General features: G+C 42.7%; 1 protein-coding gene across 3 annotated transcripts in view; it reads right to left on the bottom strand.

The window, feature by feature from the left end:
* Positions 1-14,627, bottom strand: part of PDZRN3 (PDZ domain containing ring finger 3) — a 237,194-nt gene that overhangs the window by 58,967 nt on the left and 163,600 nt on the right. Inside the window, exon 1 of one of the 3 annotated variants that reach the window (XM_072785368.1) lies at positions 9,466-9,596. The exons of the other annotated variants lie outside the window; for them this stretch is intronic. Coding sequence (XP_072641469.1) covers positions 9,466-9,483 — 18 coding nt within the window. The 5' untranslated portion in view covers positions 9,484-9,596. Of the gene's footprint in view, positions 1-9,465; positions 9,597-14,627 lie in introns of those variants that run through there. 3 annotated transcript variants of the gene reach the window in all.

Below are 14,627 nucleotides of genomic sequence, written 5' to 3'. Positions count from 1 at the left end.
GCAGTCTCAAGGGCAAATAAATGGTGGGACAGAAGCCATGTCCGAGGAAGTGGTCTGGGACCAATGTGTTTGTTAGTGTGAAGGTGGCAAAGTATAAAACGGCGAGGGTGTGACACGGGGTAGAGGCAAGAAGTTGTAAGAAAGAGCCCAGATCCGGATTCAGAACTGGGTGCCCTAATGGGCAAATTACTTAGTACCTTTTTTTTTTTTGGTGCATGCCAGGTTGAACTGCTGCCAAGAGTGGGTCAGGAAAACGCAGCTTCTCTGTTTTAGTCTTGGCCGGGCTCTAGGATTTAGGGCACACCTCTGCCATAGACTGTTTTTTTCGACAGCCCATAATGGAGCCAGAGGCTCCTGGACTATTCATGTCTGAAGGAATTTGCGATATAGGAAAAGCACGAGCTGGATGGATGACTTGGGCAGTAATGGGAAGCTAATTCATTATTTTAAAGTCACTTAGACGATAAACAAGTAGTGACAAAGAGACTTATTTGTGGAAAAGCAACAATATGGCAAAGGGGGGCTTCATAATTCACTTGTACGGCTAAGGTTTGTGTGCTACCACGTCTGACATTACTTATCAAGCTTCTATCCTGGATTTACTTTCGATATGAAACAGCACTTCGGAGAATAAGTAAGCAAACACTATTACGACCAATGGCTTGTTTTAAGGGGAAAATGCCCTCACAAATGGCAATACTAATTTTTAACATTCTCTGGGAAAATGTAACAACTTGATACACTTGAGAACTGAGTAAAAACTATTGACATTATACTTCATCTTTAAAACTGATATATCCAAAAGCTAATGAAGTTCCCTCTAATATAAATGAGGGGGAAGTAAAACACTAGATCATAGGCTGCACTCATACGCTTCAGATTCTGGTCTTATGGGCAGAGCCCAAGGGCAGAGCAAATGGAGGTGATTTAAAATAGTCTCTGATAGGATATATCTGATATTAGTGGGCTTACTGAAGTGCAACAGTACTGTCAAGAGATAGAAAGGTGCAGAACTGTGCGTCTGAATGTTGGGACGCCTGGATCCTGCATATCTTTCATCTACCATGAGGCAGGCGCAGCTCCGCTGGGTAGCATCAACGACAAGGTAAGTGGGTGTTCTGAAACCACAACTTATTTTATGGGATGAACCCAGGAGCACTAACGGCACCTTCTTTCACTTTTCGTACCTTCCGTCAGCGCTCGGCAGTTCTGCGCATCTTTCTGAGCCCCTCCACCATGACCTACCTTGGGCCAAGGCATTTCATTACAGGAAAAGAAGCAAACGCTGTGACATAGACAAGGTGCTCCTTCATGTCCTTCACCACTTTGCTTGGGTGAGCCACCCCATAGTCCCACCGTTTGCCACGCTGACCTGTTAACTGTACCCTGAACACCAGAGACCACGAACTCTCTGCCACTTGGGGGTTCACGGACCAGCAAAATTATCAAGGGTGAAAGTGCCTGACCAACAGAGGGGCCGGATATGTGTACTGTCTTTAAGGACCTTTGAAATAATTTGTTAGTATCTTAATTGGGGGGGGGGGAAGTCCTCAAAGAATTGCTGGACATAATCTACAAATTTACAAAGCAGAATAAACGTGTATTTACGGAGTCCTCGCTACACGGTCCTGTTTGGGCCTGCGTAGCCACCTACCCTGAAGGGACGCACCGTCTGAAGGTACGGCAGGTGCAGACAGCAACACAGGCCCGTGAGCCTCGAGAGCGTGCCAACCAGGCCGCCCCTGGCCGCATGCGGTTTCCCTGCCGGGAGGAAGAAGGGTTAACCGGGGTGCGCAGAACGATGGAGAAGGAACGGGGCAGCAGGTGGTGTTCCTCCGTAGCTCCTCCTCTGAAATGCCAAGTTGTACTGCGGCGAGCCAGCCCTGCCTCCCTGTCTCGCCCGGGCACCTGTGCCCTCCGTGTCTCCTGGGCGCACGATGCTGGCGGGGCAGGCCTCCCACCCCGCTCTTGCCTCCCCCGCTTCGTTCACCCCCGCCCCGAGCCAGCTCCCTTGTGCCGGTCGGAAAACAGGGCAGAAGGCCTCCTGACCGGTTCCGACCGACGTGGGCTAAGCCTTCGCTGCTTCTGGGAACCCCATGGAAGTACACGTTCTATGCGATCCCCGGGCTTGCCTCCCTGTTACTGCCCTGCCCCCAAGTTGTCTGCATTGGTGGAGAGACCAACTCTGTGCAGCACGTCCTCCCTCTGCCCCCTCCCCTTGCTCCGCTCCTCCAGTTTCTACAGGAAAGGGAGGCCTCGCTCCCTCTGAACTCGGGTTCTCTAGACCGATGGCCTACGCGACTGCAATCCCTCCCACCGTGCTGTCCAGCCCAGGCCCTGTTGCCGTCTTTCTGCCCATCGGGCCTTCAGGTTCCTCATTCTGAAGAGGAATGAGGATACTCCAATCTGCCACCCCCCAACCTACTCCTGCTGCCGTTCACTGTCACACTTTCTGACAGGGGAGTCTACAAGGAGATACCTTCCCTTCTTTCTCACCTCAACACCATGTGATTTGGTTTGCCCTCACCACCTGTCCCTCCTACAGACAACACGCTACCAACACCATCTCATCTACACTCACAAGAACCTCTCCAATGTCACAACCAAGAGCCTTCTGTTAAGTCCTTGATTCAACTATCTAAGTAGGAGGACACAGAGATCTGTGATCCAAGATTTACCTCTATCAACTTTGGAGAAAATTAAATTGCAATCCAAAAAGACTGGGGGGTTCTTGTAGCCAGGGTCACCCGGTCACTTACTGGCAGAACTGGGATATGAGCCCAGCTTTCTGGACACTGTACTAATGCCTTTTTTTTTTTTTTTTTCCTAAATGTGACCACTGGTTTTACTTCCCTGTAAGGTCTGACCCTGGTCACTTCTTAACTCCTCCTGATAGTATATATTCCTGCTCTCCATGGATCCCTCTGGTGACTCACGCAGGTTTTTCTTCTTTCCTCCCGCCTTCTAAATGAATAGAAGACACATTCCGATGTCATAGCCTTTCCAGGAGTCAGTAGGGTATCAGCACAGATACTAATTCTCTCCTCCCCACCTCTTCTGTGTGCACTCCTGTCAGTGGAGGTGCAACATATCAGAAATGCCCTCTGACATCTAAAAATATCTTTTCTCTTCTCACTTGTAAATAAATACCTTCTGTGCAAAATTGGAAGAAGAGTCAGGGATTGGGGGCTCAGGCTGCCGAATTTGAAATACTGGCTCAACCCCTACTCTAGCACATGTCACTGGGACTTAGCTTGTTTCTGCCTGAGTGCCCATGTCCTCATCAAACCACACAGGATTGTTGTGAAGAACACTGAGAAGGCTTTTCTGAATTACTTGGTATAGTGGCTGGTTCATGGCATTCATGGTAAATGGGAGATTTCAGTTTGTTCTTCTTCTTTAAATTTTCATCCCTACTGTCTGAGAGGAGAGAAGCCCCACTTCCTTGAGTAGTTCAGTGTCTGTAAGAGCCCACAGACACGTGGACTAAATGGCACCAACTTCAGATGTGCTACGACAGATGTATGAGAAGTAGCGTGGGGCAACAGGGTAAAGAGTTAATTCTACTTAGGACATCAGAAAAACCTTCATTTTGAAGAACTGAACACTGATCTGAAGCTTGTTGGCCCTCCTGGGAATTAGGCTCTTCCATGGAATACATGTAAACTTTGCCTTCTTAAGAGTGCAATATCATGTCAAGAACAACACCCAAAACATTTAGAACAGAATTACTCAGACTTTGGGGTGCACGAGAATGCCCTCCTTCTGGGTGGGTGAGGTGGTGGGGTTTGTCAAATGCAGATTCCTAAGCCCTACCCAAAGAGGCGACCATTCACTAGACCTAGGTACCCAGCCCTATGTTTCACGCATAGGTCCATGAATCACAGGATGAGCACACTGATTGTGATGTGGTGCCAAAGTCCGAATAGGCATCTTCTTATTTAAAACTAATCACTGGGACTACCACTACCAGTTTCCGGGGCCTCTTTAGCATGTTCGATTTCTTGCTACAGTGTGGTGTGGCTGAGGTCATAAGGCTGATGATATTCGTGGGCTTTTGAACCTCCGCTTCTTGTATATTTCTTTGAGTTTTATTGAAGCCTGGTCTTTGAGAGAGAGGAGGAAGAAATCTCGGATAATTAAAGCTTAAAATATTCTTATTTCACGGTGGGGATAACAAGTGAAACTACAAGTAATGATGTAATCCAACTTGTCAAAAAGGAAAATGAAAAGAGGAGACAGAAGGCAGGACAGAGCCTTGGGACCCGGCATGCCATGTCATCTTCTAATTAACTAACTGATCCTTTAAACTGTCAAACTCAGAGAGGAGCTCCGTGGCCTGGCGTCTGATTAATATTCATATTTGGGCACTGGATGCTCTGATTTAGGTCCCAGTGGTTGTAGTTAAACATCAGTCTTTAAAAAAGAGAGAGAGAAATAAAAACCAGCCTGGCCAGCCAAAATCTCCAGGTTTTACATTCATAGGGAAATGAAGGGAGGCCACCCTGAAGTCCATAATCCACGGCAAAAACAAATCCTCCACGGATGCATATTGATTTCTGAATCATGATGAGGACTTGTATATTGAAAAAATAATTATTTTGCTTCTTCCTACTGGCGGCCACAGTGTTAAATCACACTCTGGGCTTCATTGTTAAACAAGCGAACGGCGCGTGTAAAATTACACAGCATTCGGTAATATAATCAAGCTTTTAATTTCAAACAAAAATAATTGAATATGTAATTTAATCAAAGCAAGCTAGAATCGATCATTTAAACTATAATAAGTGGCAACCTGGACTTTTGTTCTTATGGCACAGGCTGCAAAAGAATATATTCCCTCTCTCATACTGACTTTCCTTGGCTAAAAAATTCTTCAGGCCAGGGCGTAAGAAGCGCCTGTTCTAACAAATGCTTTCTGTGGAAAAGGCAGTTGGCTTAAAAAACAAAACCGGCTCCCTCGTGGTGAGTCTGGTTCACATTCCCAACCACCAACAGCCGGGCAGGACACCCTGTGGGTTGCTCTTCCAGAAGGTGGTAACATGAGGAAGGGTCCCCTAGAGGCACTGGACCAAACAGGCCTTTTCCTTCACATTCAGTTCACATTTTAAAAATTAAAAATCTACCAAGGAGGAAAATGCTTCAATCCAGTTCCACTGTGAGTTCCAACAGCAGTGGCTTTTACTATTTTATTTTATTTTATTTTATTTTATTTTATTTTATTTATTTTTTTTTTTAGCAGTGGCTTTTAGAAACGATTTCCCAAATTATAATTTGAGCCTGGCCTCTCACGGTATAAATCCACCCCGCAATACTGCATTTTGGATTGAGATGCCCTTTATCCCATAAACTTTCTCTGCTGCAACTCCTCTTTATCTTATAGAGCTTATTAAACATTCTCAAGCTCTTGTTAAACTTACTACACACTAAGCTATTTCAACTCAGATTCAAAAATGGGTGACGCTGCTAAGAACGCTCAGACTGGGATCATAATTCACACACACACTGAAAACAAGTGGTGTGGAACAGCTAGACTCAAGCTGATGAATTCAACCAACAGATATTGAGGTCCTACCATGTAATCAGACACATTAATAAGTCTCAGTTCATTTCTGTTTGGTGGGGAGAGAGGCCATACCACTTGTGCAATCAATACATTTTTAATAAAGGAATAGCCCACTTTGAATAAATAAATATATACACTACAAATGACTTGTAGTGCTTTCCAGATTGAGAAGAAATCCTTGGCTAATTTAGTTCAGGGCACAAGTTTAAATTCTAGAAAACATTCATCTACTTCTACTAAGCAGACCAGGAGAAGGATGGAAACCACTCAGCAGCATTAAGATTATGTTGCCTGGTTCACAACCATCTACGAAACATCATAAGTGACAAGTTCCAGAGGAAAGATCGGCAGATGCCACCCATCAGGAGCCTTGGTTCATCAGTCCCCTTGGATGAGACCATCAAAGTTAATAGTAAAAAATGTCCTTCTCCTAGATAATTATTTCTAGGATGACTTGGAACATTTCTCATGCTCTTAAAAAAAAAAAAAAAAAAGCAGCATCTGACACGATGCCAAATTCACAAACGCCCACCTCTACTTGGAGTCTAGGCTGTTGGGGAAACCTACCGTCACTGCCAAGCCTGACCTGTGAACTCCACACCAAGAGGAATCCAATACCAAGACAGGGAGAATCTTGATGTCTCACTTTAGAAGTCAACACACAATGTCAGTGCACTGCTTGCCACACAACATCCTGTGCTGTGTTTCTCGGAGCTGCATATACTCCTTTGGGTGGGGAGCAGACTCCGGGGACACCGAAACTGGCTCAAGTCCACAGGCAATAAAGTAATTAATGGTGTCTTTCAGGGCAAGCGCAGTAAAAAAATAATTGCTCTCAAATTTTTACTGCTAATGAATGATTGGTAGAGTCAATATTTGTGTTGTTGGGAGTGGATGTGTGTGTGTGTGTGTGTGTGTGTGTGTGTGTGTGTGAGAGAGAGAGAGAGAGAAGGAGGAAGAGTCTTTTGGATGCAAATATCCAAACCAGTCTATCAGCCTGGTTAACAACTTTGAACCTCCAGACCACAAATGCTGAATACGTTGACTTTAGATGTCTACGGGGAACATATGCCATGGATCAAAGAACACACTGATTAATCCAACAGAGACTAGAGTCTGTCACTTTGGTCATGGTGCAAAGATGTGCCAAACAAGGTCACTAAATATTGTAAATAAATGGGAGAGAAATATCAAAGTTAAATTGGGTTCAAAGAGTGGCTGAGCTGCCAACTACCTGTCTAAATGTGACTGGATTAGATAAATATATTTCCTTCCCCAGCATATCTGCCCACTAATGTTAAAATAGCACTTCCCCTTTCTTAAGACACTACCAGCTTGCTGACGCCAGGTAACTCTCACTCACGCCATAATCATTTACTATTACATTAGGTCATCACCTTTCCCTCTACTGAGTCCCACAGATACTCCAATTTCTCATCACACACACACACACACACACACACACACACAGCCCTGCAAAAAGATTCAAAGATAAATCTGCTCATGTTGTTTAATGGGAGTCAGTTCTCATAAGTGATAGGAATCCACTGCTAGTTTGAACAGTGAACACAGAGAAAATTGTGAGCAAGCCAAACCCAGTCAGATCTTGACTAGTGTACATAAGAAACAAGTTGCTATGTTTTTTTTTTTTTAATGGGCCAGTTTGCCCAATGGTTAGAACACAGCTGCAGCTGAGGTCATGGCGGCGAGCTTGATTCCCATGTGAAGAGGACAAATGGCCTCATGGCTTCAGAATGAATCCCTAATCCCCACATCATTCCACAAATATGCACTCCTGAGGTGGGGGCACTGCACGTGACCAAAACAAAGAGAGTCAACATGGTTGGTTAGCAGCGCAGGATCTCAGGCAGAGATGCAGGAGGGCTGGGGGAGGGAAGGTGAGGAGGAGATAGACTGGGCAACAAACATTTCCTTCCTCTGCCTCCAACAGGGTGATGGTCATTTGTTATCTTCTGCTAAGAAACCATAATATATCTGTCACACAGAGTTCTGCAAAACTGATACAGGGAAATACACCTTGGATAGTTCTTTTGAAATTTGCTTCTAAGGACACAAGGGTGGCTCAGTGGTTGAGCATCTGCCTTCAGTTCAGGTCATGATCCAGGGGTCCTGGGATTGAGTCCCGCATCAGGCTCCCTGCAAAGGAGCCTGCTTCTCCCTCTGCCTCTCTCTCAGTCTCTCATGAATAAATAAATACAATCTTTTAAAATTTTTGCTTCTGTTTTACTGCACTGTAGACAGAGCCATGTGCTGGGAACTCCACGCTCCTAGGGAGCAAAATGTGAGGCCGAGTCTGTTCTGGCTGGGCCAGGCTTCTTGCACAGTCCCACTGCCACCTCCACTGTGTTATGATTCATGCATTGATTTAATACTGGGAATTCCAAAGCACACGCATTTCCTTTTGGCTCTCTCTCTGGTCACCATATTTCACTTGGTTTCAAGTTTTGAGTTACTTCAGTGCTGCCCCACCCCCGCCCCCTGGGCAAACCAAGCTACAGCTTCACTCAGACAGTATAGTTGAATAATTTTATAAGTTATTCATGAAGTAACAACTGGTGTTGACAACAAGCTTTCCAAAGGAAATTCTTTTTACCCAGCCACATATCTGGGTTGTTTTTGCAAGTCCACTGCAGTTGTCTTTAACTTGTTCTTCTGCATAATTTATTGGGCAGCTGTCAAACATGCATGTTCTCTTGTCTCATATGTGACATTTGCACGGTGAGAAATGACACCGGAAACGGGCTACAAACAAACGGACACTCTGAGACTGAATAAATGAAAGCAAAGAAGTACAGTGATGAGAGAAAACAGTTGGGACAAAGTATGCTACATCCTTTGCCAGCGGGCAGGCCGATGAATGGATTCACTGTTAATTCCTGAGCGGTCTGCAGAAATGGACTTACTTCACAGAAACACTTACTTCACAGTGACTGATAGGCTTTCATTTAAAAAAGCACACTCATTTTAATATATATAAAGTTGTTTCCTTCTTGCCTGAACTCTATATACATATACACACACACATAATATATATACACACATATATGTATTTACATGCATGTATATATATAAATCTATGTATAATTTTATATAATCTACAATGATTTTATAAAATCAACAACGTTGATACTGTAATGGAATACATAGGTTGAGAAACTCCTAAATTTTCCCAAAGAGAACATCTAATTCATGTGTGTGGGCCAAATAACGCAATTCTGAAAACCTCACATGCACAGACAATTGATCTCCATGCTAACCTACGGAGCACTGTTGCTAAGCTAACACACTCATTCTTTTTGATCTCTTTCCATCTCCTGCATTGTATTCAGTGCCTCTTATCCTTATCCAACATCAACAGGTCATTTGCCGAGTGGTCAGTGTTGGCCAATATAAATAACCATTATAAAACCTCTAGCATGTTTTAAATCAACAACCCAAGTGGCCTACACTGTTTAAAGAATAAATTCCAAATATTTTGATGGCAGAGTGTAGCCAGGGCCTGTGAAAAGCACAGGTACAAATTATAGTTAAATAATCAGATCAAAAAAAAATCAGATCACAGCAAGCTATCCTAGCACAACGTTCTCTATTTTTAAACCAGCTTGAAAACAAATAGAGATGATAGTATCCCTTGGGCAGGACAGTAAGCCTGGGCTTTGTATCACAGGCAGGTATGTTTCAGAAGAGGTTCATACATGGCTGAAATTACCGGTACATACACAAATGCAAGGGTTCTCAGCCAAATCTACAAGAGCCAGAGAATGAGAGAGCCCGGAAAAACTCAGAGGAGAGAGAGGCAGCCATTCTCTTAGTCTCTACCTGCCTCTTTCTCTCTCTCGCCCCCAAAGCCCATTAGCAATGACGCCCCCTACGCTCACCTGAGCAGGACGATGCATTGCAACATCAACGTGTCTCCACACAAACTCTCTCTTGAAGGAATAGAAGTGGGCTGATGTGAATAGTCTGAGACTTGCTGATGTCTCCCTTTGAGAAGGATGACATGTATCCTCACTCCAGATTTACCTCTTGTTTGCTCTGCCCAGGTTGTTATTGGAATTAATCTGCATTATCTAAGAACACAGTCATTAAGCTGGGCGGAGTAGTATCTATAAATGCTAAGGACCAAGTAGGCCAAGAATAATATTGACCATGAACATGAAGAATATCTACATTAATTGCCATGGAGAGATGGCTATAGCATGGTGCTAAATGAGAAACCAAGGGGTTCTAGAACAAGCACAAACAGTGCAGCATTATTTTATTCATAACTAACTAGGTGAATGAAACAATGTGTGAATAAGTACTTAGCATCCAGAGGATGTTTAATCAAGTCTCATCTCTGTGCACTGAGATACCAGCTGATTTGAAGTCTGTTTCATTATTATCATTATAAACATTTTTTCACATTGATATTTTGGTCTGATTGACTTATCATCCCTAGGAGATTTGTCTTAAATTTCTACACTCTTTTGGTACACTGGCTGATTTCTTCTAGGGTTCTATCCAATTTTGCATCTCTTATTTCAATCTGTTTGTTTAGTAGTGTACATATCTTTCTGGTGAACCCTCACTATTTCGGAGTTCCCTTTCCCAAATTTATTTTCATAATACTTTTAAGTTTTTATAATTGAGAAAAGCTTGTTTTCCTGTTAATGAAAGAATCACCATGAGTAATGACCAATGACTATTCTCAGAGCATCATCATTGATATGCTTTAAGCATTACTCTGCACCATGCATTATTTAATTCTTATGATAACTCCATGAGGTTAAAAAGTCTTGCCTAGAATATTCTTTCCAGTTTGTAGACAAGAAAGGTGATGTCGAGAAGGTTAGGGAACCTACTTAGAATCACTCAGAATCTGCTGGAACCAGAATGAAACCTCAGCTGATCCAAATCTAGAGGTTGAATTCTTAATAACTACAGAACGTCGTGTTAACATTAAAAAATAACTGTATTTGGGCAGCCCCGGTGGCTCAGTGGTTTAGCGCTGCCTTCAGCCCAGGGTGTGATCCTGGAGACCCGGGATGAGTCCCATGTTGGGCTCCCTGTAGGAAGCCTGCTTCTCCCTCTGCCTGTGTCTCTGCCTCTCTCTCTTTTTCTCATGAATAAATAAATAAAATCTTCAAAAAAATAGCTATATTACTATCCCTACTCTCGTAAAGAAAGACATTTCAGATCCAGAAAATCAAGACACTGGCTACAACATGCCACTTCTAGAAATCTACTTTCTTAGCACAGAACCACTCTTACTTGCAACACATGTATGATTTCTGAGTTCCTATTTTTCTCACTGTAAAACATATTATAATAAATCTTGTTCCAAGGATGAAGATGCCTTGTTTCCAAAACCTTCTGAGAAGGTGGGATGTAATATCCTACTTTTTATAGTGACAGGTCACTTTTCTCCAGCACCGAGCAAACAAAAACATAACACTGCATTTATGTTTTTCAGACACAGGTTCATACAAGTCAAAAGTACATTCTCTTCACTTTCTTCATGAGGCCAACTGTCTTCCTCTGGCCCCCTGCTAATTTTCTTGATGATGTTTCAACAAAACATGCTGATTTGGGTAATTCCACGTCCATGCGCAAAAATAATTGATGACATCAGCATAGTTATGGGAATTAGACTTATTAGTTAATTATAGAACCAGCAGAGGGAGCACAAACCCTGCATAAATAATAACCGTTTCTTCTGAGCTTCTTGAAAAACAGTAGCAATTAATAGTAGGGAGAAATACATTTAAAACTAAATTATCAGTAGGCAGAAGAGGGTCTTTGCTTTCTTGGAATGCTGTTAGGTAGAAATCCAATACATTGTCTATACAATTTAGATTTATTTTATTTATTTATTTTTTAAAAATATTTTATTTATTTCTTCATGAGAGACACACAGAGAGAGAGAGAGAGAAAGAGAGAGGCAGAGACACAGGCAGAGTGAGAAGCAGGCTCCATGCAAGGAGCCCAATGTGGGACTTGATCCTGGGTCTCCAGGATCCCACTCTGGGCTGAAGGCAGCGCCAAACCGCTGAACCACCCGGGCTGCCCTACAATTTAGATTTAGATAAAAGTTGCCTTCTTGGGTGTTCTAGAGGGAGAAAGGTGTGTGTGTGCGCATGTATGCATATGTGTACTTGTGTGTGTGCCACTTGGTATCATAGTGATACCCTCTCCACTGGTGAATTAAGGCCAGATGATGAGACTTGCCTAGAGTTGGCAAATACTTACTTGTTTAACCCTGAAACAGATGTTGTTGACTTTTTTCCCTGGAAGAATAAATTACTGATAGACAGTAAAGAGACTGGGTCTCCAACCAAAATACTACTTTCATGTAGAGATGGAAGAAAAAGGGCACCCATTTATCCATCCTTTGGTAAGTTGAGTCAATTGCTTTAAAGATAGCTATGATCGACCCCCTCCCCACCACCCAGCAAGTTGTTAAATTTAGAGATAATGTAAGGAAAGACTTGATTTCTGTGTTATGGATTTCTTCTGTTGATTTTGAGAGGATGGTCTCCCCACAGTTGATGTGGGGAAATTAAAAAAGGAAATATGGAACTTATATATTAACATTTGTTATATGCATCCTGATACACTAAAACAAAATATTTATTTTGAAAAAGTCTTTGTGTGGAAGCGGGCAGGGGGATACATTTCTGCCGTAGCTCATATTCAGAGAATTGCCAAGGCTCAGGATTAGGGAAATGGCATTGGTGAAAAAATAGTATGTGTTTGGTGAAGAAAGGCCCCAGTGTATGTCTGTCTGCCTCAGGGGAGAACCAAGTCAGGGGATGATGGAGACAGCCATCCCCTAGAGTGCCTGCAGTTTCCCAGGTGTCCCCTGGGCTTCCACCAACCTCTTCCTCATGAGGCCTCTGTCCTGTGAGCAGCATTTCCTGTCATCCTCCTGCTAGCCCAGGGCCTACCACCCCAGGAAAGTAGAATGGGAGAGGAAGCAGCATGGAAACTGGAAAGGTACTCTGGTGCAGAAGACCTAGAGTCTGGTTATCAATGAGGAAAGACGAGCTCAGCCCTTGTTCCTCCCCCCCCCCCCTTTTTATCTTTCTTCTCCCATGAAGGACTCTGAACATAGTGGACCCTCCAAATGTGGCTCTCATCAATTGCTGCAGTTTCCTTTGAGGAAAGGAAACTTTCTTTGTCCACATGATCAGAAAAATGGGAGGTACCACGGTGGGCCCAATGGACAGACTCTCTTAGGGTGCCCGTGGTGATGGCTATTAACTGACTGCTCCCAGATCTGATGCCAACGCCTCTCTATCAGAGACGGATTGCCTCTGAGTGGTAGTTTCTTCCACTACTTTGAAAAAATCCGGAACACCTGGATGGCTCAGTGGTTATCTACCTTTGGTTCAGGGCATGATCCCGGGGTCCTGGGATTGAGACCCACATCAGGTTTCCTGCATGGATCCTGCTTCTCCCTCTGCCTGTGTCTCTGCCTCTCTCTCTGGGTGTCTCTCATGAATAAATAAATAAAATCTTTAAAATAAAAAAAAGAAAAAATCCAAATGAATTGATTTTACAGGGTCAGGTAACTCCCTGTGACTGAAGAGTATGTCTCAACACAGATATTTTATGAATCCTTTTTTCTATTTATTGTCCTGCAATGTTTTGCATATTTGAGATTTTAATAGCAAAGTAGGATTTACTGAGCCCTATCATATGCCAGCATAGTGTTAGAAGCCTTAGCTACATGATCTCACTTAATACTCAAAATAGCTTGAAAATGTAAGCGCTCTCTTTTATTCCTAGTTCGTATATGGGGAACCTGGAACTCAGAGCAGTTAAGTAACCTGTCCGAGGTCACCCTGCTCATGTGTGCTAGTCAGGAATCACACCCAGAAGCCTGCCTTTTCAAGTCCACACATGCCCATCCCATGAGAGCTTGGCATGTTGCCCATGTCAAGTGAAAAAAGGTAGATGACAATTGTATGGAAGATTATAGAATCCATTCATTATTAGAATTCTCAAACATACATTGTGGGGATTTCTTTGTTGTTGTTTTATGCAATTATTAGTTTGTTGGTTTGGGGAATTAACAGTAAAAAAAAAATGAGCAAAAGAATCCCACTGAAAAAAATATCAACTGGTGAGAGAATAATGATTGGGAAAATAATGATCTATGCTAACAGTCTCTCCATAATCCTATTGCCACTGTTACGAGTTGTGTCCTACATGAGAATGAGCTTTCTTTTTCCATCATGATGGCTAAAGGTCATTATAGACCCAATCAACAAGCCAACTAGCTCATCTGTCTGAGTCATTAAGCCAAAATAAATGGGACCGACAGTCTGAGGCCTCGCATCCTGATTCATCTTAACAATCCACTGAAAACCATAGTTTTCTATGAATTAAGAATTTTTTTTAAAAAATTCTCTTCAGGAAGCATATTAGGTATCTGGCAAATATAGCCCAATCATTTCCTTATTTATGAACCATATTTTCTAAATGAAAAGTTTAACATTGAATGTGATATGAACACTAAGTTTTCTTGATCAAGAAACTTTTCTTTAGTTGATCAAGAATGAAGAAAGATACTGACAATACTTACTTTCACTCAACAAATGAGTTTACCACAGCTTATCTAGGGATTACACATGAGGACAGGGATTCATTCATGTTGTACTTACGATTGCTCATTATAATATGTGTCAAGTGGCCTCAGAATGAATCAAGAGAGACCAGTATAGGGTCTTGTCTAATCATGTTAGAAAATGGTTGAAAATCAAGCCCAGTGATTTATTTCAGTGAAAACATCCAGGCTTGAATAGAGCTAACCATCTGTCAGGCCTATGCTATATGCACATTTTTATTTGTAGCATGTCATAGCCATTCTTAGCCAGTTCTATAGGTAGTTTCAGGAAGTTGTATAAACTCAGGATAGGTGGTGTAAATTTGGAGAACCCAGAAATCTTTAAAGGAATCCTTTGAGTACTTCCCCCACTTAACTGAATAAATACCAGAACAATCATGTTAGTGAAACTCATCTCATGAATGTATGAAGCACTAATTACCACCA

The sequence above is a fragment of the Canis lupus genome, chromosome 19 (assembly GCF_048164855.1).
Source record: "Canis lupus baileyi chromosome 19, mCanLup2.hap1, whole genome shotgun sequence".
Lineage (NCBI taxonomy): Eukaryota > Metazoa > Chordata > Mammalia > Carnivora > Canidae > Canis > Canis lupus.
Note: the sequence above shows the minus strand (reverse complement) of the source record. Positions and strands in the feature narration are given on the sequence as shown.